General features: G+C 39.4%; 1 protein-coding gene across 4 annotated transcripts in view; it reads left to right on the forward strand.

Annotated features, from left to right (window-relative positions):
• lrp1bb (low density lipoprotein receptor-related protein 1Bb) overlaps positions 1 to 25,806 on the forward strand; it is a 285,606-nt gene that overhangs the window by 248,783 nt on the left and 11,017 nt on the right. For all 4 annotated transcript variants that reach the window (XM_084361717.1, XM_084361720.1, XM_084361718.1 and 1 more), the window contains exons 66-84: positions 826 to 942; positions 2,075 to 2,181; positions 3,485 to 3,617; positions 5,117 to 5,223; positions 5,449 to 5,581; positions 7,311 to 7,433; positions 7,627 to 7,749; positions 9,355 to 9,495; positions 9,786 to 9,920; positions 11,012 to 11,131; positions 11,283 to 11,524; positions 11,828 to 12,051; positions 12,566 to 12,672; positions 14,503 to 14,619; positions 14,911 to 15,084; positions 17,349 to 17,474; positions 18,131 to 18,295; positions 24,579 to 24,740; positions 25,312 to 25,486. In XM_084361717.1, the coding sequence (XP_084217843.1) occupies positions 826 to 942; positions 2,075 to 2,181; positions 3,485 to 3,617; positions 5,117 to 5,223; positions 5,449 to 5,581; positions 7,311 to 7,433; positions 7,627 to 7,749; positions 9,355 to 9,495; positions 9,786 to 9,920; positions 11,012 to 11,131; positions 11,283 to 11,524; positions 11,828 to 12,051; positions 12,566 to 12,672; positions 14,503 to 14,619; positions 14,911 to 15,084; positions 17,349 to 17,474; positions 18,131 to 18,295; positions 24,579 to 24,740; positions 25,312 to 25,486 (2,731 nt within the window). The remainder of the gene's footprint in view (positions 1 to 825; positions 943 to 2,074; positions 2,182 to 3,484; positions 3,618 to 5,116; positions 5,224 to 5,448; positions 5,582 to 7,310; positions 7,434 to 7,626; positions 7,750 to 9,354; positions 9,496 to 9,785; positions 9,921 to 11,011; positions 11,132 to 11,282; positions 11,525 to 11,827; positions 12,052 to 12,565; positions 12,673 to 14,502; positions 14,620 to 14,910; positions 15,085 to 17,348; positions 17,475 to 18,130; positions 18,296 to 24,578; positions 24,741 to 25,311; positions 25,487 to 25,806) is intronic.

Here is a 25,806-nt window from a genome sequence, read left to right on the forward strand (position 1 = left end):
TAAGGACACAATTCAACAATACATAGAACAAAGGTCTAGTCGATTTTAGACAATTTAATGCAGAATTCTTACATATTATACTTTTAAACAGTAAACCTGCTGGTAATCTATTAATCATACATGACCACAAGCTTGTTTTTTAAATTTATATTCTCTGTTAGACATTATGGGCACATGGACATAAAATAATAAGTGTAACGTATCTTGTCTTTACAAGAAAATCTCTCTTTTTAAATGGTGCCAAAACTGATATTCAGTAACAGATGTCTCTTTTGTTGTAAATGATGTTTAGTTTTACAACAAAGAGACATCTGTTACTGAATATCAAGTTTGGCATTTTAAATGATACTATGATCTAATGAATAGTATTAAAAACAAAGAAGTGATGAGCTCATTTCAGGAGCATTAACAAAGCTGCTGTCGCTTACTGGAAAAGCTGGCATTTAAAATATCAATATGTCAGTGTCAGGACACACAGACACAGTTTGCGTTCTGTATATACCAAAGTGATAATCTCATTCAAGAGCGTTTGTTGTGTTCTGAAATTCTCCTGGAATTTTTTTGCTCGAAGAAAGTTCAATCCTGCCGACTTGCCTGTCACAAATTCTGTTGAGGATGATTGGTAGCATAGTCAGGTATTTCATCTTACGGTGTGTTAGCCTCTGGAGTGCATACTGTGTTTTGAACTCGGTGTCAGAGTTGCTCGGGGAAACCCTGAGGAAACGATGATTACACGTAGAAAAATATGATAGCTCGCACACTATTAATATTCATGCTCTTTGAAGCCATTTTCATCTCCGTGTTTGTTTGCTCCTGATGAAAAAGATGAAAAGACCTGCGGACCTCATGAATTCCGCTGCGAGAATAACAACTGCATCCCAGACCACTGGAGGTGTGACAGCCAGAATGACTGTGGAGACAACTCAGACGAGGAGAACTGCAGTGAGTATCTGACTCCTTCACTTGCTGTCAGCTCTGTTTGTTCGTTTATATACGCTGTTGACGTTCTACACAAACTGAGGCGGTGAAGAATTGGACACCTGGGTGCCCCTCCCACTACTATAACCCCCCTTTTACCTCCTTCGCTCACAAACTCTTATATCTGCACACCCTGCGTAATGTTTCCCACTATCCAGTCCGCCAGGTTCAACTCCGTCTTTAAAGCATTCTCTTATTATCTGTGCTGTTTCTCCGAGACTGCTGAGCTCTTGATATCATCTTTTCTCTGTAATTCACCAAGCCCATGCTCCCTTTTGTTTGGATATTCATCATCACTTTTTCCAAGAAAACTTTTATTTGCTCATGAAATGACACTGGTAACCCACCTTGTTAAATTTCATTTCTTTGGCCCACCTGCTTGTGTGTGTGTGTGTGTGTGTGTGAGAGAGAGAGAGAGAGAGAGAGAGAGAGAGTGGAATTGTTTGCCTGTACATCATATGAGTATGTGCATACCGTCCGCTTGTTTTTGCTGTGTATGCATCATTTACGTGATTTATTGGATGCTTATTCCCCATACCTATTAATGTCACTTAAAATGCAAATAAAAGCCAGTCAAGTGTTGGACGGCAAAGAATTAAGCAGGTGGACCAGCTGACAGTCTAGAGGCTGCAAATCAGATTTTGGTGCAATGCCCTGCTGGGAGTCTCTGTTGCAGCACAACTCATAACACACACCCTGCGCTAGCTAACAGTCCATGATAACAAGGGGAGGGCCCAGACAGTAGATCTGATGCAGCTGTTTAGCTGCGCCCTAATATTGTCCTCAGGGACAGACTCGCACTAAATGGCAGATACAAGATTTTTTGGCTTCAGAGAGCGTGTTGCCCCCCCTCCATCGCGAGTGCAGCAATGAATGTATTTACATCTTGATCAGCTTTGCCAGTTTCTACACTTTTAATACAAAATGATTCCCTAATTAGCTGAAACGATGCTTTTGCCAAAGCATTAGCAAGAGATTCTAAACGTGGAGAATTTGGCCGATGGCTGCATCAGGGGATGTATGTTTGCCGGGTTTTAATGCTGGAGAAAGAATCAGTTTGGCGTGATTTTGTATCTGTTGTGTTTTCTCAACATAGAGCCAGTCACCTGCAACCACAAGGACTTTGCCTGCGCTAACGGAGACTGCATCTCCTCCCGATTCCGCTGTGATGGAGACTACGACTGCCTGGATAATTCAGATGAGGCCAGTGATTGAGTTTCTTATTAATCACAGAGAAGGATAAACCCACATGAATGATGCTAATGAGGCACAGATAATACTAAGATGCTAAATTCAGAATGAAATACTGCACACTTCCAAAATAGCTCCAAAAAACCTTTTTACAGCTTTGACAACACTTTTCTGGCACTTTTTTGCACTTATATTACCATGTGCTAACCATCTATTACATCATTACGGGTCAGAACTGGCTATAAAAATTAAAAGTCAGTTTACACAAAAAATGTAATACTGTGAATACAGTACAAAGGACACGGATTTGCTTAACACTTATAAATTACAGTGTGCACAGATTAAATTACAGTATGTATTTATGGATACTGTAATTAAGACAGTAATTGAAATGCGTGTTGGTATCTGAGCTGGCAGCCCAAACACACATTTAATATCCCAATTGGAAAGGGAAATTAAATTGGATGGGTATATCGCAACTTGGATGGAAAATAATCTCATTCAAGGCATAATTCATTGTGTTGATCCACATCTCCTCGTCATGGTCGCTACACTCCAAAACAATACTGGACAGAAAAAAATCACTGTGATGAGTTATCGTACCTTTAAGTACATTAGTGCATGAAATACCTTGTGTTTAAAATTTTTTGAAAATGCTTATCCCCCGTCCCTTTAAGCGGCACAAAGACTGCTTGTTTTGTTTATAAATATGCCTGAATATCTTAATTTATACAGCTTCAAACCACCATTGTAATTTTTACACTCTTGTAATACGTGAAGAAATGAATTTAAATGCGCCTTTATCAGCGCTGCATGGTGTAAAGAGATTTTTGCAGGATTCACACAAAGAATGCCCCATCAGTGGTAATGACGCAGCGCATTGCATAATTCAAGGACAAAGGCTTGTTATTACGATTCATTATTCTTGTTAATTTATTGCTCTGTTCAACATTTGCACAGCAATTTTTTATACATAATCCCTCTCCGTGCAAAGCAGTCTAACCCTAATTAACCCTTTATTATGTGTCTCCCCAGTGCCAGCTTTCTGGGTCAGTGCAGGCAAATTGTTTCAGGAAAGAAAGTTGTCTCCCAATCAGCATTATAGTAAACAGTGATTATTAAATTTATGTATTCATAGAGTCCGTTACGGCGCGGACTGTCATAATTCATAGCATTAAGGACCCTGAGTTGGAGAGCGCTGTCAGGATACTTCACATATTTAACAGTTAACATGCACTGTATGATAATCTTAATACCACACTGCTTTTCTACCATGTATTTATGTTACGTTATGTCACTCTGTATTTGTTTACAGAAAGGCTGCGAGGAGCGCTGTGCAGAGGACCAGTTTCGGTGTCACAACAATCTCTGCATCTCGCTGAAGTGGCTCTGTGATGGCCAAGAAGACTGCAAGATGGGGGAAGATGAGAGAAACTGCCAGGGAACAGGTGCAAAACTAATGTCCTCTAGCCCTTTCATGCATGTATTATTACATCATAAAGTTGTTGTTTTTTTCTCAAAGTTTGTTTATGCTGTCAAACAAGCGAAAAACTCATGCCAATAACTTTCTTTTTTCAATATATGTATGTTATTTTGAAGGAGTTACATTATATGACCAGTGATTCTGGAACTACCGTTAAATTATTTTACTATGAGAAATCCAGACAGGTAAACACTAAAGTTTTTAACTAAATAAGAAATGTTTTACCAGATTTTTAGATTATTCTTCCTATTTCCTGTGACTGAAGATACGTCTGTCCACTCCAGTGGATGTTATGCATCAAAGGGTCTGTTCTGCCTATTTAAATAAAATTGAAGACTATTAGATATGCTGTAGTTATTGCTGGTTAATCAAGTCATTTAAATGTAAATTATATCTTAATTTTCAATGGAGCATGCCAAATAAGGAAGGATCTAAATAGGCAGAACAGGACAGATGTAGACAGATGTATTTTCAGTCCAGGAAGCACATGTACAAGAAGATGTTATTAAAGTCTGGATAAAAGTATTTCTTACACCTTTGTGTACTTTGAAAAACATTATTTTTCTGGTTTTCTGAGAGTTATTCCAGAGGAACTTGGTGCATCTCCTCTTCCCCCTGCCGTTTTGAATGTATTCTCAAAATGACAAGAACATACAAAGGTATTAATCAAGTAGAATTGTGAACAAGGCTTTGGATAACAGCCACCTAGTGATTGACACATGGTGCACCAATTGAGTACTACTACTGAGTTGTACCTGCATAACATAGACTGAGACCTTGTGTTGTCCTTGTGGAATATTTTTAAGTAGAGAAAGTTTTTCTTGTCTTGCTCAACAGCTCGGAGAGGCACTGAATGGGATTCAGTGCAAGACTCAAACCCTGTGTAAGGTCACTGCAAAGTGTCCAAGTGGCACTCATGGCGAATACAAAAACATGTCTTTATGAAGGCTACTTTTTTGTATGGGTTTAAGTAAAGCCTTACATAAACTAACTGGGAATTGGTTAAAGAAATATATGACAAGATTTGACACAATATTGTAAAAAAAAACTAAAGAGAAAATGTGATATTCAGAAACTTTCTTAAATAACTCTGTACTTCCAAGAGCCTTGAAAAGGAAATGTTCTGCGATACAACCTTAGGTAATTATGTGGGGAGTATAAAATTAGCCTTGGTTCTGCTGATTTGCTCTGTTGAGTTCCACTGTTCAATACTGGCCAAGTACTGTGAAGCACTTTGTTCAGCAGCAGGTAGTCCACAGTGTGAGCTCTTTGACCTGCAGGACAACATACTTAGGAGTGACAAGTCCCAATACATTTTCTCCAAGAGCTCCACTTGCAGTTAACAGCACCTGAAGTGTTCTACTTCCACATGTTTCTGGAACAAGAAGCTCAAAGGGTCTCAGCTGGGTGATTTCTAGTTGAGAAAAGGCAAGTTGTTGACTGATATACTCTGCCCTTCTCCAGTAGTCCCTTCATGTTCCGTCAACGAGTATGTTTGTGCCAGCGGAGGGTGTGTGTCAGCCAGCCTGCGATGTGATGGACATGACAACTGTCTGGATGGCTCAGATGAGGTCAGTGCGACAGACTCAAAGAAGAAACCGAAAGATGTTGTTGTTCTTTTAAGTAGTGCAGCTTCACAGTGTACAGTAGTTCTGTGGTGAGGAGCTGTTTATCCAATCATGGATCAATCTAGGTTAAAACATGAATCATTCAGTGTTTTGGTTTCCTCTGATTGCAGCTGAAAACATCACTAAAAGGTACAATTTTTATGATTTGCAATGTTTCTTTGCCGACAGATTGGCTGTGTGAAGGAGTGTCGGGAGGATGAGTTCCTCTGCCTGAATCGTGCTCACTGTATCCCTCGGCGCTGGCGCTGTGATGACGTGTTGGACTGCATGGACCACAGTGATGAGGAAAACTGCAGCCAGGGTAGGCATGATTGTAACGTTTCTAGTCATGCTTTAATTTCCACTAACTGTCTTTGTCTGTTTTTCTGCCCTTCTTCTGTGTACACCTGCGTTTCATCTGTTCGTCAGTCCTCATGTATTTAAGTCTGTGTTGTTCCTTTAACTTTCGTTGGTTTGTCTGTTATCATGTTGTGTCTCCTGCTTCCCTTTCACCCCATGTGCCTGTTCCCCGATCCTCGTGCGTCGTCTGTGTTCCCGCTTTGTTCTCCGTGGCTTCTGGTTTGTTTTTTCAGTTTTGTGATTCTCTTTAGTTTTTCCTTAGACTTTCCTTTGCCTGTTTTTTGTTTGCTTTTTGGATTTAGCATTGTTAGACTTGGATACCAGCTCATCATCAAAGCTTGCTTTTTGTTGTTCAAACTGCCTGCCTCTGTGTCTGCGTTTGGCAGTGTTGTATAAAGTACCCAAAAGTCATACTTGAGTCCAAGTAAAGATATCGTGTTAATGTTATTACTTTGGTAAAGTGAAAGTCACTCATATGAATAGTACTGAAGTAAAAGTCTTGATGTATTCCATATTAAACGTATCAAGTAAGTAAGTACATCTCTAGCAGAAAATGTGCAAGTACAAGTAAATGATACATATATTTACATGCATGCACATCCTGTATACTATGGATTGATTGATTATTGGCCTGTTTTTTTTAATCATTTTGTCGTTAAAAAACATTTAAACACTCGTTTGGCTCTGATTCCGCAACTTAAATAGTAACTAAAGTTGTTAAATTGATGTAGTGAGTAAAAAGTACAATATGTGTCTCTTAATGTAGTGGAGTGGAAGTATAAACTACTTCTAGTAGTAGTAGTAGTAAAGAAAATGTAAATGTACTCTGGTACAGTACTAGTACCTCAACATTGTACAGTACTCGAATTATGGACAAAGTTACATTCCATCACTGGCATTTGGGTCCTTTTTTGATGAACCGTGACAATATGATTGTTTTGTGGTATACTTTTGATGACTGATGTTTGGATTTTTGATCTTTGAAAGTGCTGTAAAAACATAAATAAAACATAGTATATTTTGACATATGTACTCAATTGAAAACAGTATAAAGTATACAGTATATTTAGTACTTACTTTACGCTTTCAAATTCATCGACTTTTGTAAACATACTGTATGCTCATTCTGAATTTGATGCCAGCAGCACATTTTAAACGAGTTGGGACAGGGGCACCAAAAGACTGGGAGAGTTCTAGAAATGCTCCGAAAACACCTGTTGGAGGTGAACAGGTATGAAAGGGGCATCCTCGAAAGGCTTAGTTTGTTCACAAGCAAAGATGGGAAGAGGTTCAACACTTTGTGAAACACATGATAGTATAAAGGATATTACTACAGAAAATAAGTCATGCCAACCATTTCAAGGCATTTTATCTAAAGAGGAAAGAACAACCGAATAACGTGTGGCTGGTAAGTTGACTGCGCATGTGACAGAAGTGGTTTTGAATACGATGAGAACAAGAAATATGAAATGAGAAGAACATCAGAACTAGAACCAGACTTTACAGGTGAGAGGGAAAATCATCTAGAGCTGTCTGCATCGCTTTCTTAAATGATCTGTCATTATTGTAATTCATAATATAATAAAGCCATATACAGTTTTTTTCAGTCACATCTGCTATAACCTTGACCCTTTTCAAGCAAATTCTGAGTTTGACTGAGAAGTCTTTGGAAATTATCTGTGTAATTGCAGGTGCTTTCTTCTGCCGGGCTGATGAATTCATCTGCAACAACACGTTATGCAAACTCCACACGTGGGTGTGCGACGGCAAGGATGATTGCGGAGATAACTCCGACGAAGACTCAGACATGTGCGGTGGGTTGAAATTGACACTTACAAGGTTTCCCTTTGAAGACAATTGATGCATATTTTATAACCCACTATTTTTCTATTTTCCATGAGGGAATATTTCTTTGTCATTTCATACAGGGTCTCCAGCAGTTAGTTATTTATTTATTTACTTTTTCAAACACACATCCATTAGCTTTTTGTGTCTTTTCATCTCCAGCCAAACTTCCCTGCCCTCCTACAAGGCCATTCCGTTGCAGAAATGATCACGTGTGTCTGCGCACGGACCAAGTCTGCAACAAAGTGGACGACTGTGGTGACAACTCGGATGAAGAAGAATGTGGTGAGCTCAGAATGCACCGATACAGATCTGATATTGAATGTGCAATAAGCAAATTTGTATGTGAGGATAGAATATAAGTTATGGTCAGTTTATTACACAGAGTGCAGAGGTCTGCTTTTATTATTTGACAACCATACTCACTTTATGCACTTGGAGATATTGTTTTAACCTGATAGAAACGCTTAGAGCATTAAGTGGGGCTGGGACAGAACTTGGCAACCTACTGTTTGTTGTGGACTATTTGATGAAGACAGGAAAGGACATAACAGTGTCCTCCAAACTGTACTCAAACCAAACCTTTTTAATGTGTGACCCCTGAAATTATGTGAAATTAATTCAAGGTCCAGTGTGGAGGATTTAAGAGGATCTGCCTTGAATAAATATTATTCATTCTATTACCATGTTGAGAGGCCACTGTAGGGGGGGCGAGGGGTATTCAGTTGGTTGTACACTTAATGCGACACACTAGACCTTTAACTAGATAACGCTATCCTGGATAAGATCTTGTGGAGTCTTGAACCCCAAGGTTGGTAACTACTGTTCACAAAGGCAGCAAGTGAGTGCGGCATCCAACAATCATTAAAATTCTGTTTTTGGCCTGTCATGCCCAGTATTATCGTGCAATCATACAATCCTGCTGTTTTGAGAATCGTGGAAAACATTTCATAGCAATTGTTTTTATACCAATAGTTAACTTAATGTGCTGCAAATCATCATCATTTAGTTTGTTTACAAATGGAGGACAGGGGGTGAAGTATCCGCCACTGCATTTAAACGAGACATTTTGCAGACTGCATTATAAAACATTTTTTTTAGCTTTGGAACTGATTTTTGTGCTGAAAATTGCCGATTATTTCCTCTGATATGTCCAAAGGCATAATCACTGCCAGCCCTTTAGAAGGATCACACAGAGCGGACAGGAAAGGAAGGGACAAATCACTTCTCGCCCTCATCTTTCACTCTTTCATTCCCTATGTCCTCCATTCATCTTCCTCTCTGATTCCATTGATACTTCCATCCATCTCTTACCTCACTCCATTACCTCTCACCATTGTATGCCTCATGCTGCCATCCATCCTTTCAATCTCACCTTAATCCCACTGTTCCCTCGATCCACCTCTCCCTCACTTTTCCTTTCCTTCTTTATGTCATGCCTGTGGTGGATGGGCAATTCTTTTTCCATATGTATTGCTATGAAAGATGAAAACTGCACAGTTAATGTAAGTAAATTGATTGCCATAAAACTAAATATACAAAGTAACTCTAAGTGGCTAGAAATTGAAGCTTTTCTCTTCAGTATGTTACATCAGTTCTTTTGAAAACAGCTGCAAATTGATAGTTACAGAACGATTATAGTTAGTAGTTAATGTTCTGTTTTAAAGCATTTATCATGCATACTAGTTCACTATACCATTACATTTATCTTCGACTTGCAGTGACATATAAGTGAAAGTAATAAAGACAGGTAAATAATTGTACAATTAAACAGTTGTACAGTATCTTTTGAAACTACAAGCCGCATATTTGATCTTGTATTTATTCCTGCTCGAGCAACGTGATCAGTTCTTGTTGCATTTTCCATTGAAACTGCATGTACTGAAGCAGAGGTGGTGGCCGGAAGACCTCGGCCTTGTGGGAAGACGGAGTTCACCTGCAGTAACCAACGCTGCATTCCAGTCCAGCTGCAGTGCGACCTCTTCAGCGACTGCGGCGACGGCGGCTCAGATGAGCAAGACTGCAAGGCCCGTAAGTACAACGGCAGTTAACTCGAACAAACAGATCAAAGACCCATTCGGAAGAGATGAAAAGTACGGAATGTCACAATGATGTTATCAGGAAGCTCAGTAATCTCCTCATTTTAAATGCAATGTTTTGTTATTTATGGTAATATATGTATGCCCATGTCTGAGTTGTGTTGTGTACCGTATGAAAGGCGATGATGCCCTCTTGCCTTTTGCACATCAAAAGAAAAACACAGCAGGTGTCTAAGATGCAGAGGACTGAAGTGTAATCAAAGTCCTGTCTTTTATTTGTAGTTTCCAGTGGAGATGTATGTGGAAAGAAAACAAATCCATGTGGAGAGGATGCGGTTTGCAACCAGACGAATGTTAATGCTGTATGCCAGTGCAAAGCCGGCTTTAAGAGGAACCAGAAGACAGGCCAGTGTGAAGGTAGCGTGTGATCAGTTTTATTCTTTTTCCTCATTGTCACAGTCAATTAGAGATCGCTGGTTCTGTCACTACAGAATATTTATATTGGACTGTTGGATTAACAATCTCTTTTCCTTGGATCAGCCAGGTTAAGATGGAATTAATTAAGGTTTTTTTTTGCAAATACTGTCAGCTGTCACCTAAACATTATTCCTTGGAGTTTATTTTAAGTACAAACTCGTTAGAATTTAAGTAATACCAACTAACAGACAAGCGAAAAAATGGTTCAAATGGACACAAATAATGTGGCTATTTGAGTTGTGTCGAGTCATGTCAAAACATGTCAGACTAATGCCTCCAGTTTTACGACAGGCTTAGTTTCAAACTGCCAGTTTTTCCCATTATGTGGAGAACCTCTTGACAGGACACAGACTGACAGTCCTTATAATATTTTACTGAACAAAAATATATAATGTATTGTTGATAAGCTGCAACAGAGCAGTTGTGTTTTGGGTAAAGGTATTTTTTGATAGACTCATGAAATAAAATATTGGTAACTGAGAAATACCAAAATATACTTCAGGAATACTGTCGAAAAAAATAGAAGACAAAGACTTTTGCTTTCCAAATGTTACATTCTGAATCCCCTCTCCCACTCACATCTCCTCAAGGCATTTTAGCTTGCCATCTATACTTCCACTACTTTAAAATTTAAGATGAAAACTATTGAATGCAGTTATTCTAGTCTCAAGAGATGATATTTTAGATTATTTAGTCAACCCTTCAACCTGCTTCTTGTTTCCCAGTTGATTTGCTTTTTGTCTTGGTGGTTGTTGCCTCTATAGAAGGAGAACGTGTCTTTTACTGCATCCATATAACCTCCTCTTTAGTAATAGCTCTAAGGCACCACTTATCATGGAGAAAAAGAAAGTAAGGTTCATACTGATTGTGTTTCTTATGCATACCTTGTCCACTTTCGACTGTTCTGTGCTGGAATGTGTTTGTACATTTATAACGCATCATCTCTGAATGAGTACAAAGTGTTTGATTACTGATTCAAAAATACGATGAGGTTATTTGTTTCCAAGTAAATCAGTGTTTCTGTTTTTCAGAGATCAATGAATGTCTGCAGTTTGACACATGTCCGCATTACTGCACAAACACTAAAGGATCTTTCAAGTGCACGTGTGACAGAAATTACAAGGAGATCAATGGCAACTGCATAGCGAAAGGTATGATCCTAGAGTTTATAACAAAAAGTCCTTTGATGTACTCTGCATACATGTTAATGAATATATGAATGAGTACAATGTCTAACAAGCTTTTTAACCAATTTTCTTTTGTTGTTGTTTTTTTTTTACATATTAATAACTCATCGGGCAGGACCAGAAGATCGAGTGCTCTACATAGCTAACGATACTGAAATCCGAAGTTTTGTGTATCCATTTAACCAGAGCCATGGGCACAAAATTCTCACTCACATTGAGGACAATGCACGAATTATTGGGATGGATGCTCTGTTTCACCACCAGAAGTTTATCTGGGCGACTCAATTTAACCCTGGTGGGATTTTTTACAAAGACACTCTAGAGAGAACTCAAAGTAAAACAAATGTCAGGAACATTGTAAGTATATTTAACCTTTTTCTTTTCTTTTTTATGCATGTGTCACATTTTGTCAACTTAGATAGAAAAAAAATATTCTCAAATAATCCTTAATATGTCTAGTTTTTTCTTTTTACCACGGATAATATAAGCATTAAGCTAAAAAACTGAAAGGTGATGAATTATTATGACCTACAAGTGAAGTTATTTTACAGATAATAATCGACTGCATTATATTAAATGTCTCCTTGTATGTCTTTTATGAGACACACCTCTGCATAAAAGTATAATCGAGCCTGACTTTGTGGCTATTATTACTTGCAGTGTTCAGACTTCCGTCGACCCAGAGATATTTCTGCTGACTGGATCACAGGCAACATTTATTGGACTGATCACTCGCGGATGCACTGGTTCAGCTATTACACAGCCCACTGGACTAAATTACGATATTCCATAAATGTGGGGCAACTTAAGGGACCAAATTGCACCCGCCTGATTACTGACATAGCAGGAGAGCCATATGCCATCGCTGTCGACCCAGCCAGAGGGTGAGTTGTACACATAGCGATGCTCTTTTCCTGCCGAGATCTCTCAAGACACATGCCACGTAGACAGGTGTGTTATGCTGCAAATATTCCCGGGAACATTATAATTATCAACCACTCAACCACAAAGTCCCATTAACAGTTCCACAATATATCTTGCCAAACACACCTCGCTGTGGCCACATAATAAAAGCCTTTTACTTTTACAGCTATGAGACGCTCTATCAAAGATTGAAAATAAAATTAAGATGAGGACCTTTTTTCTGTGTACATTATGTCAGTGGATCAGTACTTGAGTGTAGAAAATGTATGAAAGAATCTCAGGGTCTGTACTGGAATGTAAAAGCTGTGACATAGCTGGACATTATCAGGCTTTTTATGTGGATTCATTCATTGGGCTATGTCAGAACTTGGGCTTATTTTATGTATACTCTTTGCAGTTTTACAAGAAGATGGTTTAGGGAAGTAGTGAAATGAAAGGAAACGTTGTAAGAGTTATTCTGTTTGTCTGTTGAAGGATGATGTACTGGAGCGTAATAGGTGATCACTCTCATATAGAAGAATCGGCCATGGATGGCTCCTTACGCAGAGTGCTCTTGGAGAAAAATCTCAGGAGACCTACCGGTAGGTTTTTTTTTTTAAAAGCTCAAATTCACTTATGTTGCTATATATTTTTACTTCCTGTTGTTACTTTGATATTTTAAAGGAACACTGTGGAGTTTACATGAAAACAAACAACATTTCTGTGTCTCTCAATAACTCATTGTGCGTATCCTTGACGCTGGACAATGATGTTTTTTTAAAATGTGCATCGCTTACATTCATGTTTACATCCACCGGCATTCTTCTTCTCTGCTGTTGGTGCCACATTGGAACATTTAGTGGCAGAAATATGTATTGCATCATCACAGGCTTGTGCACACACATACAGACTCTTGTGTAAGTTAATGAGAAACAAACAAAAGTGGGACATGCACACAAAAACATTCCTAAGTTGTTAGGACTCAACTGGGTAGACTGGGTTGGCAGTCACAGTTCAACATGCAAGTCCAATGTATGTACTGTACGTGTATGTTTGATCACCTGTCCAAATTTCTTAATTTCTAATTAACTTAGATAAGAGTCTATCATTGTGAGTGAGAATGTTTGGAGTACAGTGTTTGTTTCTACTGTACATGATTGGCTGAAAGTCCTCACAGCATTGAGAAAGAGTGATAAAGTCTCAATAGAGTTAGAGTAATAAACTAATAACTAAAAGCATAAATACACATTTTGACAGGAACATTGGCATTTAGTTTTGCCACTGATTCACATTCATTTAAGTTGCATAAATACTTATACTGCTTCAAACCTTGATAATTTACAGTGTCAGTGCCATCATGTATTGAAATTATTCATCTGCGGCTAAATGCCAATGTTCCTGTCAAAACGTGTATTTATGCTATTAGTCATTAGTTTTTTCATTTACTGCATACAGGGAAAATGTTATCTCTTCTGATGTTACTTCAACTCTATTGAGACTTTATCACTCTTTCTGAACGCTGTGAGGACTTTCAGCCAATCATGTACAATCACATACAATCACATAATGTGTATGGTGTGACCATGCCATAGGAATAGTTTAGAATGGACATTGCTATTCACAGCAAGAACGTTCCTCCATCATAATCATATGTAATAAAAACACGGTCACCCCGTGTCAAATTTGATTCACTTCATCCAAGTCTCTGAAAGCCACTGAACATACACAGCACTGTAAGATTTGTATGTCGTTATTGTTTGTAAATTTCTGCTTCTTGACTCTTTATGTTATGACCCATAAACTACTGTATAACTACAATGAATAGAGATACACATGTCATTGTGCAGCCACAGCACTGCCAATATATGTGGCTTTCAAGCTATAGAGCACAAGAGCAAGGAAATGTATAAGTGAGGCGTACTTTACAGCCACTTGGAATTCGTTGGTTTGTCTATAGGGAGACGCTTAGTGCTGATCTAGTTTTTAAGAGCTGCTTTGGCCTCCTTTAATTCAAGGAGCCATGCTCTGTCTGTGTAACAAAAAGAGGAATTCATCATCTGTGGAAAAAAGCAAACCTGTTTAAACGCCCTAGCCAGATGCTCAATTATCCAGTCAGACTTTTGGGAAAAGGTAAAAGTGACTCACCGGTTTGAAATTGTAACGTAAGCACACCCACGCTTCTGCTATCACAGTTGCAGTGCACAACAAGATGGCAGATCCTCTTCGTTATTATGACATGAGCCAAACGAATGTTGAATGCAAACAGCCAGAGGGTGGTAGAAACAAAAGCCACCCTGTCTCCACATGCTGTTGATCTGCTACATACGTATATTAGCTATTCTAACCTGGAGGGCTCCTGCATTGAGGGGTTCCATGATGAGCCCTGTGTAATTTGTCAGGTAAATAAATCTCTTTCCTTCATCCTCCCACAGGGCTGGCCATTGATTATTTCAACCAGCGATTATACTGGGCAGATCCGGAGCTCTCACATATAGGGAGCATGAGATTGGATGGCTCGGACCCTCTGGTGACAATCAGTGACAGACACGGTAAAGCCAACTGGAAAACAAAGCACATCCTCTCCTTTTAAACACATGCTGTTCCTGCTTCACTTTGGTTCCCTCAACTTTTTTATCACATCTTAATGAAAACACTGCTTGTGTGTTTCAAAAGGGTAAGCTTGGGAAAAAAATGCGTGTTAAGATCAATCTGCCCACACTGCAACATTCTCGCTTCTTCTATCCGCCACAGGATACGAACCTTCATCTTCCCAAGCCTGCGAGTGTTCTGGAAGGGTTACTTGAATTTACCAGCTTTATTTTTCTCTGCTGCATTTACAGGGATTTCACAACCATACAGACTTGATATATTTGAAGACTTCATCTACGGAACTGGACTAAAACACGAGGTCTTCAAGATTCACAAGTACGGCAAACAGTCGGTGGAATTTCTCAATTTGGGGATGGAGAAGCCGACTAATGTTTTGATCTCCCACCGTTACAAACAACAAGATGGTGAGTTGTCTTGTCGATCCCCTCAAGACATGTCTTAAGATGTACAGTATACTAAACACTGGATTAATAATGTATATCTGGTATGGTTTTTCCACATTAAAACTCTAAATAACTTGTCAAAATCCTTACATTTACATCTACTTCTTCACCCTCTTACAAATATCCACAATCCATGCAAATATATGTTATTACAAAAGTATAACTACTTCACAGTGGATGTCTAAACCCAAATGCCATTAGCACTTCATTGTGAAGTCCATTCTCAGCGTTTATGTGCTGAAGGCTTCAAGTTTCCACATCACACTTGCGTGAGCTGAATATTGCACCAAACTATCTGTGATGTCACTAATCATTCTCGTGGGCCCACCTCTTCAAATCAGATTTTCAATGAGTACAGAGAAGATTCAGCAGTCTTTCAGCAGTGAATGTGAAAACTCAACTCAAACTCTGCACATACATCACTCTACAAAGCTTAAACATTCAACTGTAGAAACAAGAGGAATAAAAATATCTTTGACTTGAGGGGCTATTAAGTAATCATATTATATTCATATACTGAAGTATGATTTGAGACGTGCATATCATTTCTTTTGAGGAATAACAGAGAGTAATTAAATCTGGATGGCCCTGAACAGGATCATTATGTTTAAGGTTTTTTTTCATTCTTTTAATTTAAGTTCAGACTTTTTTCCTACACTTCAATAGCTGTTTAATTTATCTTAATTTTCAAGGTAGTTCACTTTGTATTTTCTTCAAATATTGTTTTTGTTACATGTTACCTTGGGTTAAGTTTGAGGTATGTTTTGTTCTGATTCTCAATTATAAGGCTTGAGAAAAGATGTATTGAAAAGGTCTTTTCTTTTTTATAAAAACTGCCTACAAATGGTATTTATACACTTCAAGACTTGCACACCTTTTCACCAGGCAATTAACAAAACAGGCATGCAAAGCAAGGAATACTGTAACATTCAACATTTAACCTTTACAAACCACAGATACTATCGTGAATGGAACACAAGCATGTCAATTAAAAAAGAAAAGAAAGAATAGCTTACTGTCACAGTTCACGGACAGCCATGGTACATAACTGATGATAATTTCTAAGTTGCTGTGATGGATATAGTTTTTCAAAAGATGCGCTGGATGTTTAACCTTAATTCATAGATAAATAACGTGGTATGAAAATAAAGGATAAACTATCCTTGGGTAAAACAAACGAAAGAGGCTTTTTTTTTCTCAGACCAAAGGAGAAAACTTAACCAGTACTTTACGTTGGTCTTGTGTAAAAAAAAAAAAAAAATGTCATTGGAGTCTTGCTTTTATAGTTTGAATATGCAGTTGAGGATTTCAGCTACATAATGTGAGGATAGCCAAAAAGAACACAGACAAAGTCAATCAATGCAACCATGTCTTTCTCCCACTTTCCTCATATAGCAGGCCGGCCTCAGTTATTTGTTACATCTCTGGAGTTAATGGTTATAGAGCATCAGACAGCTCAGTCTTGGTCAGTTTTTCACTTAAAGGGCAGCTGTTCCGTTCCCCGGAGACTCATTAGGCCAGCCATGTAGTGTGTGGTGTGAAGTCTGTGGGCAGAAGATGTGCACAGCCTGCAAAAAGCTGTGACATGAAGGCTTGATAGCTTCAGCAAAATCCTAACAACCATTTAGATTTGTTCTGAGCTTTCATCTTCATGTGCTGTGTAAGAAATCTTAGCACTGATTATTTTTAGTACAATGTTGTAACTGTTAATGACTTGTCAAGAGACATAAAGTGGGAAGACATAATTATATGATTTCATAAAAAAAACATAACTTCGACTCTGGATCTAAATCACATTTGTAAATCATAATTGAAAATCCATTGTATCATTGTTTTATTAGTCTAATGCATCTGGACACAAAGTAGTGATTCCCAGACCTTTCTTTCATAAACTCACACAAAGCTATTATCAATATCAAACCTGATACAACCCCCTATATGTAAGTGTTCACAGTGCACTTCAAAGTGCAGCTAATCAATTAGACAACAAACGCTGATTCTTCAATCTGAGTGTTGTGAAGCTATTCATATATTTATCCTTGTGCCTCTGTGGGCTTCAACAAAATAACACCCTTCACAGACAGAAATTAAAAACACTTGAAATAGCTTCACTCTGAGAAAGAACAAACACACGTCTTTTGCTTTCCAAACAAATGGCTCTTTCTCATCTCAGGCCAGGCTGACAGATTATCTTCTTGGCTCTTTTTTCTTTATTCCCTCCACAGCTTCAAATCCATGCCTGAGAATGTCTTGTGATTTCATGTGTCTGCTCAACCCAACCGGTGCCAGATGTACCTGTCCAGAGGGGAAGGTGCTCGTCAACGGCACCTGTAGTGACGCCATCATCTCAGGTAGGCATGTTGTTGTACGATTTAGATTTCAACACGGGCAATATATTGATATTATATCGTTATATGATATGAGATATGAGTCTATGTACCGTCTTAGATTTTTGGATTGTTATATTGCAATATGGCATTAGCGTTACATGTAGGTCTATTTCAGACAAAAGCAGTCATTGCACAGCAGTGTGAGTGTCATTTCATGGCCCGTTTGTGTGACTTTTAGGGGGCAGTAACACAAAAACATACATTTGTTAATATGTCGTGAAAGCACCAATAGTCATCCTTCCATAACTGCTGCACAGTTTTACTTTTTTAGGTACTTGCTAAAAAACATTTTTGATTTTTGTTTTCCTACTGGTAAACTTAACACTTTGAATGCACTTCATAATTGCCACACTGAAACTTGTCAGAATACAGCGCCAAAACACAAATATGAGTAGACCACCCACAGTCGTTCTTAGCTGGGACCCAAAAACACTGCATTGTAAACACCTGATGTGTGGTCCTGCATGCAGTTTTTTGTTCGTGCTCATCTACTCGAAAATTCCAGCTCACACCTCACACCGTTGTTGCTGTCTGACAATACAGCATAGCACTGTTTGATGTGATTGACTGCTACACACTGCAGCACAGTGAGTGATATGGGCTTTGCTGCTGTGAAGGTGAACTGTGCCGGCCCCCTTGCGAGAACGGAGGCCGCTGCTTGGCCAACGAAAAAGGAGACTGGAGGTGCTACTGCTGGCCCGACTTTTCAGGAGAGCGCTGTGAGGTCAACCACTGCACGGACTACTGCCTAAATGGAGGCACCTGCATGGGCTCACCCCTGGGTAGGTCTACTTCAAATCCAAGCATCAAGCATTGTGTGTATGAATAGATGGTTTGTGTTTTTTTATCCTGCTGTAGAGTCCTTTATGTTCGGCTCTGGGAAGACCAAACTGCTACAAACAGACTTTTTCAATTCCGTGAAGTTCCCTGCCTTTTTCCTCCTGCACACTGACCCAGAGCATGATGCCACACAGCCGCATTTGTCTTCCTTTAAACTTCCCCGCTTTACGCACTTCAGCTCAAATTTGCCTCATTACATCTGCCACTTGAGCAGTTTTTGTCAGCGAAGCTCTCGTCCAACAAGCCTCAAATATCAGACTTCTTTCATGTCAGGGTCCTCTTTCATGCTTTCATGGTTTTCTGGAACGACCAGTTCTACTCCACAATTTAGTGACTGGGTGTGAATATGCCGAGACGTCGGCGCTGGAATTGAATCAGGATGTACAGCCCTATTAAAGACGCTATCAGAGATTTACGACCCTGTACATCATCTTCCCATCACAGCAATTATCCACAACATCTCCATTTCCATTTCTTATGAAACAGAAATCACCACAGCAATTGCCTGTTTTCCAACATAAATGTTTTATGAAGTGCAGTGCCCTCTTTAAGATTCACCGAGTGATATACAGTAAATAAAATTAGAAACTAAGCTGTATGTTTTGGTTTGAGTGAGTCACAGCAGTTACACCGGAACAGCTGGATAGATACAAAGTGGGCTTTTGATTTGTGATTATTTTGAATAAATATTTATTCCTCCAAATCTATTTAAAGCATGGAATAATAACTGTTTATATTCTCTTTTGGCCTTTGGAAAACATACCGCCACAACAGTCAGTAAACTGGTATTTTAAAAAATTAAACCAATCTTTTCATCTTTTTTTATTCAAATTCTGTTTAGACTTTTAAAACGGCGCTACATGACATAAAAAGACAGCGAGATAATCACCGCTACTCATTAAACAGAAAGGAGTCTGTCTATCAAGATCAGAGTAATCATGTAGGATCACTGCAGTAAGGCGTCAGGACTGAATAAGAGAAGGCAGGGCTCCTATTGGGTTTATTTTCTTTGTTATTCACCACCAGGTTTTATTCATGTCCAACATGCTACACGGGATGATGTATTGTATCCCACTTTATGGTGGACAGCTGAGAGGAAAATGAAAGTGTTGTGATATTTGCTGTGCCTCTGGGAACACTGTGCCTTTTGTTTCATTCATGCTTGGCAACTGCTTTGGTTGATATTGAATATCAGCGAGTGCCCAAAGATGAGCAAGGGAGCGAATATAGTCAAATAGTTTTCTTCAAGTCCCCACTTTGGCAATAAAATGGGAAGATCAGAAACAATTAGAGGCTGGAAAATGTCCAGTTTTCTCTATAAAAACACAAAGTGACATTGAATTCTTGCTCTTTTGTCCCTATTACTGCATGGTTTACCTGCACTATAATGGAACTTTTGGCAACAAAGCACATACTTAAACTATAGACACTCCCAACTGTTCTCATCTTGCAGTGTTTTATGAGATATGTCAGATCTGTGTGTTTTTAAGCTATCACGTCATGCAGTATGGGTCAAATACACAATCACATCCCATATGTATGTAGTTTTGAGTGTAATCATTCACAAATGTACGGAAAAGCTAAAACAAAGATGTAAATTCTAAAAGATGGCATTAGCCCATTTAAAAAAAAAAAAGTTTGTTTTTTTAGTGTGTTTCTCGTACCTCTCTTTACTTGGCAATTCTTCTGTCCCTACAGTTTTGCAGAAAAACATGGCACTGAATTAACACTATTGGGACCAGGAAATATCTCCATAATGCATTTGTTTACTTGGCTGATCGCTCCTACAGCTTCATTATTTCAGATTAAAAGTGTGTTTTGTAATGGTGCTACAGCAATTTACACTCGTTGGCTGAATCATCTACCAAAGGACTTATCTCCTGTTTTTTGAGTAATTAATCATATTTTTTTGAATTTATTCTTTTAACATTTACTTTAAAATTAAAATCTTGGCATGAAAATTAATCGCTATTCAGCAATCCTTTACCAACGACATATTGTTTCCCTCATTTATTAGCAAATTTACTACACAGACGTTAACAATTGGATTTGTTCTACATGTCTGGTAAAACCCACTGGTTTCTTGTTATAGGTCGCCTGATGGTGTATCGGATATCCCCGTGTTGGTGTGGTTCTAGAAACTCAGAATGAATTAACTAATCACACTGTTGGGCTGTCACAGCCTTGCGACTCATGTATTGTTGTTAATGTTGCTCCAGGTCTATCATTTAAACTTCTTGCACAAAAAAGTATGTTTTTCTGTGGATGTTTATTTTTACACTAAGTTCAGTTCTTATTTTCTGCTTCTGTTCAGTTTTCTATCACTGGTTAGATAGAACCAACAAAAACACACTTGGTTAGGTTTAGGAAAACATGGTTAGATCCTCTCACAACGTTTAACATGTGTTTGAAAAGATAGCTTCCCCCATGCATTTCATTAAGTGACACAGCTAAGACATTACAAAAACACGATTGGTCCGTTTCAGTGATGTTCCTGGAACAACAACAACAACGAGGTGTAAAGGTGCGTTCACACTGGACCTTTTATTTTTGTTGCTGGCGACAAGTTTACATATTAAGTCAATGCAAACGAGCGACTGAGCGGTTAATCGCTCAGGCGAAATGTCGCTGGGGCTCTGAGCGACAGCGTCCGAGCGACGGAGCGAAAAAGCGCTCAATCGCTCTGTCGCTCGAGATGAGAAACCCCAAGTCTCTGGCCGTCAGACGCTTGTCGCTCAGCACTGATTGGCTGCCGTAATCTATGTGTAACTATGACAACTACTGAAACCATGGAAACGTAATACAACTCCGCCGGTCCGGAAGAGCAAAGCCGGCATTTACGTTGACACACACATACACACACACACACACACACACACACACACACACACACACACACCAGAGACAAATGGCCAGGACGCTCCTCAGCTGGGATGGGGCGCCTGTAGTTGGTGTCCAACCGGGCAATCCTGCCTCTGATTCTCGCCAACAGCTCATCAAACTGGGCCGTTGTCAGCCGCGTATACCGTTGAAAACGGGAAGAAATGAGCGCCTCTGAGCGAAGTGAAATTCACTGGAATCGCTTGAATGACGTTATCAGAGTGATCTGTTGAATTGTGCCGATGAGCGACTGCAGCTGAGCAACAGAGCGACTTTTTTGGAGCGACACGAGCGACAGTGACAAAAATAAAAGGTCCGGTGTGAACGCACCTTAACCAACATTATTACCAAGTTGAGCATGTGCTTTCCATCTGATGTGATAAACAGGCTGCACAGTTTAAAAGTGTTCCACAATTAGTGTACATCCATTGTTGGTACCTTAGTTTATATGTGAAACAAAACTGGGTTCCAGCGAATAAAAGAAGAGACCTCAGTGTTCAGATCTAATTTATACAATATTTCTAATGTGCTATCCATAAAACATGGCTCTTAAAGTAGAATGTCATGGCAGCCATAGTAAACTATACAATTCAATTCAAAGGGGCTTTATTGGCATGAAAGTTTAACAATAATTTTGCCAAAGCATATGTCCAAACATTTGGACAGAACACAACAAATTATCCTCAAGCCCCTATGTTTTAATTCCATACATAGATCTCACTTTCAAAAAAAACGACCACTTGTTCAGTATTCGATAGAAAGCCTTGAAAAGAAGGCCTGAGGCTGCGTATCATAATTTTTACACAGCGCTACTAATTTGGACACTGATGAATCCCCACCTCCACTATCTGATGCACTGGAGGATTTACCAATGTAATTCATGTCTTTGCAAATTGACAAACTGCAAGAAAGACAAGGCACAACATATGTAATTTTTAGGAGATGTTGCTGAATATGACGCTGTGGTGAGCTGACATTTAACATCTTGCATAGACAAACATTAGACACTTTACAATATGAAACGCTGACTGCATTATAGGCTACCTACCTGTCCAACTAATGAGATTTTTTTCACAACCTGAAGCTCCAACTTTCACATTAAAATGATGTACCAGTGTTCACTTGGGTTTTAGAGAATTGAAAACAAGTGATAAGGATACAATGGGTAGTTCAGCGGGCCTGGGAGTTTTAAGCCTCTACAGTAAAACAGAGTTGGACGGGTTCTGCCTGTTGAGAAAGCTTACAGCGCCAGCAGCCATTAAGTTGACAGAGAAGTGACTGGAGGCAGAATGATTGTCTCTTGGACATTTCAAACCCAGATTATCCCAGCCACAGAGTTGTGGAGTGTGAAATTACCAAGTAGTGTGACCTACATGGCGAGACCTGTATCCATGGCAACTTTGTTGTCTTCTATGCAAGCAGTCGTGCCTGGGCAGCGACGATTGTTGCCTTTTCTGAACAACCCTCTAACCAGCCTTGATGCTCCTGCCTGTCCACAGGAGAAAGTGTGAGTAAATTGAGGCAGGGAGTGCACTGTTTTAAAGGGAGCTGATTTGATTGAAACGTTTTCACCTGCTGGTAATGTGTTGCTTTTACTAACAATAAATAACACTCATTTCACTCCAGCAGTGCAGTGGGGCGGCACACAGCTTCGAAAGAAGTAGAATTTTTATTTTGACTCACCAAAACTGCAAGTGGGACACAGTCAGAGGCGCGTGTGGATTCCATTTGTACATATATCTCATCTCCTGAGATGGAGAGAGAGAGTTCAGCAGCAGCTGGAGTTTGTGTCTGACCGTCATGGTGAATATGGAGCTGAGCTGCATGAAGCTAAACACTGTGTATATACAGATCTATTTCATCTATGTTCTGACTCTAACCTACAGGCTTGACATCTGTACGCTCCGTGACATTACCGCCGCTACAATCAATCATTTTATATTAACGGCGGATCAAATGGCTTTGTGTATGTGTCGATAATGGTGATGAACACACATAGAATTACAGTATCATCTGACAGTTCACCTCAGCTATATGTATGGAGCATTTCAGCGTTTCTGAGCTCATGGTTATGGTTTTTTACTTTACGCTACCAACGTACACAGTCAAGGTAAGCGACTAGCTGGTGAACATGGTGGAGCATTATATATCAGCCAAAAAAGGCTGATATTCCCTCAGAGAGAGGGTGGAAACCAAAACAAGAGTAAGAGTGAATATTGGACTTGTCAGATATTTCGTAATACAACTCAGAAAGCTGATGTTGCTCCGTATCTGCTTGGTGTGGTGAAAGGAACCTTGGATGTTGAATGCTTAGTTTCTTATGCAAGGTGTCCATATCAAATCAAATCACCTTCATTTATATAGCACCTTTCTTGATTCTGATCCACAAGCAGGTGAGTTGTACACTGTAGCTGGTAAAGGGGTTTTTCCTCTAAACTGTGGTATATAGGAAAATGTTTAAAAAGAAAAAACAAGCAAACACTGGAATCACCACTCCCTCATTGTTCTCATTTTGAAGCAACTGGAGGTCATTTGGACATCTGATTAGGATGCTTCCTGAACGCCACCCTGTTAGAGATAATCCAGACACATCTGACAAGGAGGAGGATTGTCTGCAGACCCAGAAGACACTTGAGGAATTATATGCATATTGTGTCTGGCCTGGGAATTATTTTGGATTACCTAGATGGCCCTGGAGGACACAACTGAGGAAAAGGGCACCTTAGCTGCCAATCTGCTGTCTCCTTGACCCGTGCATGACTATTTGCCTGAAGGCGATGGATGGAAGATGAATCTTTCCCTTAACGCTCAGAAAAGTGATGTTTATTTTATTTATTTAACACTTTCTCTGTGACTGTCGGAACATAATACGTGATGGTTATTTTAGGCAAACTTGTGCAGAAGCATGAACACTACGATAAAAGGAAGTTGTTCTTTTAAAGGGTTACAAGTATGTGCTTTCATTTTTAACAAAGGGTCAGAAATGTTGCAAAACATCTGTGCCATGTAGCTTTTAGTACACATAACTCAAAGTAAGTACTCGAAGTGCATTTGGTGGAACTATTTTGAGCCGTAAGCACTAGAGGGTACTTGCAGGAAAGTGTATGTGAGGTAGAGAAAAAATAAATGACAGAGCCCTTGTTCTTTGTAATGGAGGAGCATGTTACTCAGTGCAGCATTGTAGATATTGATGTATTTAAAGTATTTAATAGTGTCAAGAAAACAATGATCTGTGGCGCATATCAGGATTTGGCTACACAGACAATACTCCTGAGTAGGATCAGTGTATTGTTGGTTTTGGTCTTTTCCTGCTCTCATAATCTGTCTTTGTCTTTCTTTGTCCAGGTAAGCCTACCTGCCGCTGTCCTGTTGGTTTCTCCGGGCCTTTCTGTGAGAGGAGGATCTGTGACAACTACTGCTTAAATGGGGGAACGTGTGACGTCACTCAGGGGAACCAGCCTGTGTGCCGCTGTATGGCAGAATATACCGGAGACCGTTGTCTTTACCGTGAGTCCTGCACCCAGTACTTGGTAGCAGCAGACACAACAAATGATTATTATCAGGCGCTTGGCCTTCTTATGATTGGCATTTTCAAGTCTAGCTGCAAGAACAAATTCCCACAAAGAATGGATTTGAATTCAGTTATGCTGCATGAAATCTATAGGACTAAGCTTTTCAAAGTTCACTCACAGTGCGGAACAAAAAACAGCCCCCCAAAGTATTTTCTTTTCACAAACACCACATTTGCCTCTATTTGCAGATAAACAAAATCAAACTACTACAATCAAACAACCTGTGGGTGTTTCTGTGCTGAGGAGATAATGTATTTTCTTTTGCATTGCTTTCTCATACAGTAACTGTTAAATTTCAATTTCAACTGCACGTCATTAACAGTTCCCACTGTTGCTCGCCCAAGGGGTGATATATTTTCATCTGTAGCTAAGATGTCATTTCATGTGGATGATTAACTCCATTAAAGCCCTGTACAACTCCAATCAAACCAGCTTAAACTATGTTCCCAGTTGCTCACTACACACTACCCTCTCTTTCTCTCTCCACCTCTCTGGACGTGGCGCAGACATCTGTCATCACTACTGTGTGAACTCCAAGGCCTGTACGCTGTCCAGTAGTGGATATGTGGAGTGTGTGTGTCCTGCCAGGTTTGAGGGAAACAAGTGCGAGGTGGACAAGTGTCTTCGATGCCACGGAGCACCATGCCTCATTAACGAGGAGACAGGGGATGTGGTTTGCAAGTGAGTATCTGCTCACTATTCTTGTCCCTTATGCCTTCTGCTACATAGCTAAGCCTTCACGGTCGTCATCATTCAAGGAAAAGCATGTGTTCTGCAGTGGATTCTCTGGTCTCAGTTGCTGTATCCGTAGGCTACAGGCTGAATGAATTGATTTGATTAAATCTGAAAAATTTATTGAGCCACATACCTTACAGCAATTTAGATTGTGGTAATGTCAGTGAATTAGAAGCCAGGTGAACTTGTCTGTTTTATATGAATTATGCATATGTTTGACAAAACCACCACTGAGTCATTTTTGCTTCTTGTAAAAGTGTAGCTTT

The sequence above is a fragment of the Pagrus pagrus genome (assembly GCF_965226575.1).
Source record: "Pagrus pagrus genome assembly, chromosome: 9".
NCBI classification, from domain to species: Eukaryota; Metazoa; Chordata; class Actinopteri; order Spariformes; family Sparidae; genus Pagrus; species Pagrus pagrus.